The 6,000-nt window shown below is 29.6% G+C and overlaps 1 protein-coding gene across 1 annotated transcript in view; it reads left to right on the top strand.

Annotated features, from left to right (window-relative positions):
- The window catches only part of LOC107437684 (protein madd-4), a gene marked incomplete in the record, with an annotated part of 287,088 nt that overhangs the window by 266,633 nt on the left and 14,455 nt on the right, over positions 1 to 6,000 (top strand). Inside the window, 2 exon segments of the mRNA XM_071184129.1 lie at positions 396 to 548; positions 2,263 to 2,445. Coding sequence (XP_071040230.1) covers positions 396 to 548; positions 2,263 to 2,445 — 336 coding nt within the window.

The raw sequence follows: 6,000 nt of genomic DNA, 5'->3' as shown, positions 1-6,000 counted from the left end.
ACGGACCCTATTTGCACAAATTCACAAAAGCGGACCCTGGTTGAAAGAATGTGACTTAACGTTTATTTTATATTCACAAATTACGAGTAATTTTTTCACAATTTTACAAAAACGGACCTTTCACAAAATGTCTGGACAGACCCCTGAATATATAAACTTATTTTGTAATTTACAGCTAAACTAACAGCTACGTTATAGAATAGAATGAAACAATGAAGGTTTATAAATTTTATACTACAATATATTGTAGACTTTAAAAAAAATAAAACAAACTTAAATGAGCCGTAATTTATATCCTTATCTATTTTAAAAAAAGTAGTTATATATTGAATGTGTTTTATTTGGATAATATAAATTTTTTCTTTAGCGTAAAAAGGTTTTTCGTTACTTCTTAGGTTCGATCCACTCAATGTTTAGTAAGACTTAACAATGTATCTAAACCAGTGGACAGCACTTTGTGTGAAGACGCTGGACTTTTAACCCCGTCAACCATTCAAAGTTGTGGGCATGAAGACTGTCCTCATTGGGAAACAGCACCATGGTCACAGGTAACAAATAATTAAGATCATCACCATTATTTCCATCCATTACATTTTAATACTCGTCTACACGATTACGGTATTTTACACATATAATGCGTATACTTTGTATAAAGTGGGCTGAATATAGAATTTTCGGAAAATCAATAATTAAAGAAAATTGAATAAAGAATTTTTTTGAATGTCAATAATTAAAGTATGCTGAATAAAAAATTTCTAAAAATCAATAATTAAAGTACGTTGAATAAAGAATTTTTAAAAATCAATAATTAAAGTATGTTGATTTTAATAAACATTTTCTTTAAATGATTGTTCTTCATTGTTCCTGTTAATGGGCGTTTCTAAAAAAGAAAACTTAGAAAATATAATGAACTCGAACTGTTAAAAATTTGTGTAAATCTTCAATTATAATGGATTTTTATGATTTTCAATCAATGCAATTACTTACTTTTCTTAACTATTAAATTAGAATCCCCGCACTGTATGTAAAATAGAAAAAAAAATATTATAAGTAGAGAGCATTGGAAAGGAATAGTGACCCAAAATTAGTTTTTGCATTAAAAGAAACCATTGGTTGGAGGTTATTAGCGTTATAAAGGTGGTAAGTGAATAGCTTGCGTAATTTAGTTTCGAAGTTTCTTAACACTGTTTTTTGAAACTCGGTCGCCAAGGAAAATAAAAAAGATATAGTTTAAGTGCCTTGAAACAATGCGACGATTTTAAATAATATATATAATCTTGTCGTGAAGAATTGCCTGGGCTTCAGAACGGATAAATAGCTTACATATTTTAAAAGTTCTTAAACTTTTTTTTTTTAAGAAATCGCCAATTTGGGGAAATTTTTCCACCTAGATGAAAATTATCAAAATCGCTGTCTTATTCTCAGTTTTTGCAAATTTTTATAAGCCCAGGTAATGCAGTATTGGAGTAAGTTCTTAAATATTAAAAATTTAGACCACAAACGCTTTTCATTTTCACAAAACTGTGGCTTTTCTCCATATCGACGTTTTGCGCCATTTTCAAAAATAAGACAGTGCTGGCTTTAGATAGGCTAAACTTGACCTAACAGTCACGAGTAACAATTGTAAAATCACAGCAGTTATAAAAATAGCATATTATTAACAAAAAAGCATCGTTGCTACGACGGAGCCTTCGAAAAGCAACCTTAATGAATATAGCAGAGAGCAACTAACAACTTTTTCTCTAATCGTCTTTCCTTTCTCGGTAAAATTTAAATTTTGTCAATTGACTCCTTTTCAATGTCTACACCTCAATTGTCGAACTTGTGTAATTTACTTAACCCTTTCGTTACGAACGTCGCATTTAGCAGGCAATCAATTGATTCCCTGTGTGTGTACAAGCATCGTATTTAACCGATGCTCGTATACACAGGGCAGAAGTTGGATCTACTTAGTTCTGAAATTTATCATACTGATTTAAATTGCTAAAAACTTTTTGAATTATCCTACTTTTCATTTTTATTGATAATGCTAGCAAAATCACCTAATATATTGTTATGTAACTCTGAAATAAAAAAAAGTCTGAACATGAGCTTCAGGCAGGAAAAGTACACGGTTGTCTGCGCGTTGCATCGTCACGTGACGTCAATTCAACTGAGCGGACTGTCGCAACGAAAGGGTTCGTCAAACTTTGAGTGCAAAAGTGTATTAAACTAGTTGCTTTTCGAGTCAATTAAATATTTTATTCCTTTTATTAAATCTAGTGTTTAGATTCCCAGTGCTTTACTTGGCACACGTCCTATGAAAAGCGTGCCGTATATTGTCGTTCTGCGAACGGCACGGACCTTCCACTTTCCCAATGCGAGGAGAAAACGCGACCGAGGCGGAAAAGAGAATGCTACAACAGCAAATGCAGAAGTACATGGAAGGTTGGAGAATGGTCCGAGGTAATATTCCAAATTTTTTTTTCTTAAACATATAAAATATTGCAATATTTTATCCTCTAGTAATGTGTTACACAATTATAGGTTAATTGTCTTATTATATTGTGCTTAATTGGATACCTGCGAGTGATGAGGCAAATTGTGACATTAGTTGATTCGCAAATCAGGCGTGACGTCACTTACAAGTATTAAAAGAAATATGATTTAAATCACAAGGTTAGGCACCCAATTATAAATCTTATAGTTAACCAATTAATGCCCTAGTCGCAGTTTTCCAACGATATTTTGTGTATTAATGTTAGAGGGGACCTAAAAGTAATGTCGTTTCGGTGCTTTTGATATTTGTTATCAAGATATTTTTAAATCAATAATGTATTAACCCACGTTAGCAACAACCTTTCAATGCCGGATGGAAAATGAATCAAATCGGATCGGAAAAAAAAATGAATTGGTTTTTAAGACTAACGAATATTTAATACGCCGAAGCGACATTACTTTCCGGTCCCCCTAATGTTATGTGTCCTGAAATTAATAAAAAAAAAACCAGAAAACCTTTTGTTTTATGTGAAAAAGATTGACAAGTTTTAGTACCAAATGCAAAGGAAAAAGAAACAAAAATCTAGAACTAAGAGGGTTTTAAAAAAAAAAAATCAGGAAGAGAGGAATTTTAAGGATACAAATTGATTGGTTATTAAAAAAGTAAATAAGCAAAAGAGGATCATAAAATTAACAAAAGACCAAAAATGTATTAAAAAAAACAAAACAAAAAAAAAACGTGAAAATGGCAAATGCCACTAAGTTAAATGTGATCTAGTTATTTATCACTGTCTTAAAATTGCATTTTTCTGCTAACACATGCAACCCAACAAATTAGATGTCGCAAATTAATATACAAGTGAGAAAAAAATTACCAAAAAGGAATCAATTAAACAATGCAACTAAAATAATCAAAACCAGTTTATTTGTCAGAAGAAAGTGCAGGATGGCTACGAACAAGAAGTAAACACTTTTTCAGTTTCATCTAACAATTTGAGGTGCTTAGATGACTTTAAACCTAACCGAGCGCGAATTTTCACACAATTTTTTACTTTAATTGAGGCTGTCAGATAAACATTTTAACACGCGAATTTTAACAGACTTAATTTTAACAGTCAAATCTTCTTAATGCTTAATGCCATTAAGAAGCTTTTTTATGTTAATATACTTCCCATGTTAATATGTTTCCTAATCATCATAATTAACATATATTTTTAGAATCTTTGTCAAGAAAAACTGGTTACACATTAAGAGTTAAAATTATAATTTAAGCAAGGGGAAAAAATAGAATTGTTATCTGAATCAGATGAATTATTATCGCGGGTGGAAGGATTAAAAGTTTGAAACATGTTTGGTTGATAAATGTTGAAAGTGCTTCTCGTAAGCACCTTATAACTTCCCTTTATTTCCATCAGCAATCAAACTGGTTTTGAAGTTTTTAAACCCATTTTTTGCAAAGAATGATTCATCAGATCTCTATGCCATTCTCCCTGGTTTAAATATATTAATTTATAAATTCTAATGCACATATTTATTTCAAGGCTTCTAAAATTATACATTAGTGTTGATGATTAGATTAGTTTCTCAATTGTAGTTTTTTTTTTTCAAATATAAACTTAGGTTTGGACATAATGTTAATATTCTAAGCGGCTAAATTAGTTATCTTATTTATGTCATCATTTTATTCTTGCTACATGTCACTGTTTATTTGTGAGCAATTGCATGAACAACCCAATTAGAGTTTTGTGTTTATGATTTTCTTTAGTAGCTTTAGTGATCAACCTGTCTTAGATGTATGTATGTTCCTTATTTGCCACACATCGCTAGATGCTCTATAACATTGGCATGCTTAGTAGATAAGCATGGTGTTAAAAAAAAAGCATCATTATAACTGTGAAACTAGAATAGATATGACTGAAAATGCTTTCTGTTTATATTTTGGTGAAAAAATTTTCTTCTTTAACTATGTTTACTTCTTTGCTATAATTAAGCTCAAAGATGTGCAAGTAGTAGTTGACTCACAAATCCCACCTCTCTAAACATTTTCCTCAAAATATTAAATTCTAAAAAAATATTCCATAAAATATTAAATTCTAAAAAATTATTCCTCAAAATATTAAATTCTAAAAAATTATTCCTCAAAATTCTAAAAAAATATTCCTCAAAATATTAAATTCTAAAAATTTATTCCGCAAAATAGAAAATTCTAAAAAAATTTTCCGCAGAATATTAAATTCTAAAAAAATTATTCCGCAAAATATAATATGAATGTGCAAAAGCGTTAGCAAATTCAATATAAGTTAAATGAGCATCGTTCGTTAATTGTGAAATAAACATTCCATCATTAACTATGTAAATTTTAATTTCATCAATTGTACTTTTATTTGTTTAAATAGAAATAAAATTGCTGTACAATAAAATTAAATATAATACTTTGTTTGAAATAAAAAAAATTAGATTACAATAGTTGAAAAATAAATTTTAATAAATAATTTTGATCGTGAATTTTTTGGATCGTGAATTATAGATAAGGTGGTGATTGATTGATTAAATGTGTTCATCAGGTTATGCGATCAAATTTTAATTTTTCAAAAATACAGATTTAACCGCATTTTTAAACATTAAAACAGTGAAATTTCATTTTTAAGTCATAAATAATTACGGTACAGGCAGGCAGCTAGAATTTTAAAATTCGAATCCTGAATGCATATGTGTATAGTAATATCGGACTTCAGTTAATCTTTTAAACGTTCAAACGTAATTTTAACTGTTAGCGAGAGCCACATCAATTCCGAAAGCGTAACCCTGCTTTTCGCCAACATCATTTATCATATTGCAACGCTTTGGCTACATTCTAATTTTGATGGTTTATCCCTCATCAAGATGCAGCTCGCTTACAGAAAGTGTAAAAGCATTTCATACCGCTCTCACTTCATTAATGAAACTTCAAAATTTGAAATGAATCTTTCGTTATTTCTCGTTAAACGTTTACTTGTTAGCAATGTCGTAAAATGCAAATGAGTGCGCCATACTCTCTTTTCTCATAGAAGCTTTTATACGGCCAGAGTTTAAAAGTTTTATTTTCATTACTTCTCAGCATGTGTGATTACTTTACCAACCATTAACGCGTTTAAGAATATATCCTTTACAAAATACTTAGTTTATGAGTTAGTATAATTATAATGTACACACGAGGATCGTAAAAATTCAGATATAAAATTTCAGAACATGGAAGAAAAATTCTTAAAAGTTGATAAGTGATAAAAGAAAACCTAAATAAATTTCTGGAATATGGAATTACGATTTCAAGAACACTCAAAATATCGTTTGGTAATAAAGAAACCACGGCGCGTAGAATGGTGGAAGAATCAATGCAAGGTTAAAAAAAATTGACTTAACAAGAATGTTTGGATAGTAAATAAAGAATTATTGAAACTTTAGACTTTAAATATTCCATGCGATATTTATTTTTCTTAAATCTTTGTAATTAAAGTTAAAAACATTATCGGACTATAAGATAAA

Source organism: Parasteatoda tepidariorum, chromosome 8 (assembly GCF_043381705.1).
Source record: "Parasteatoda tepidariorum isolate YZ-2023 chromosome 8, CAS_Ptep_4.0, whole genome shotgun sequence".
NCBI lineage: Eukaryota > Metazoa > Arthropoda > Arachnida > Araneae > Theridiidae > Parasteatoda > Parasteatoda tepidariorum.
Note: the sequence above shows the minus strand (reverse complement) of the source record. Positions and strands in the feature narration are given on the sequence as shown.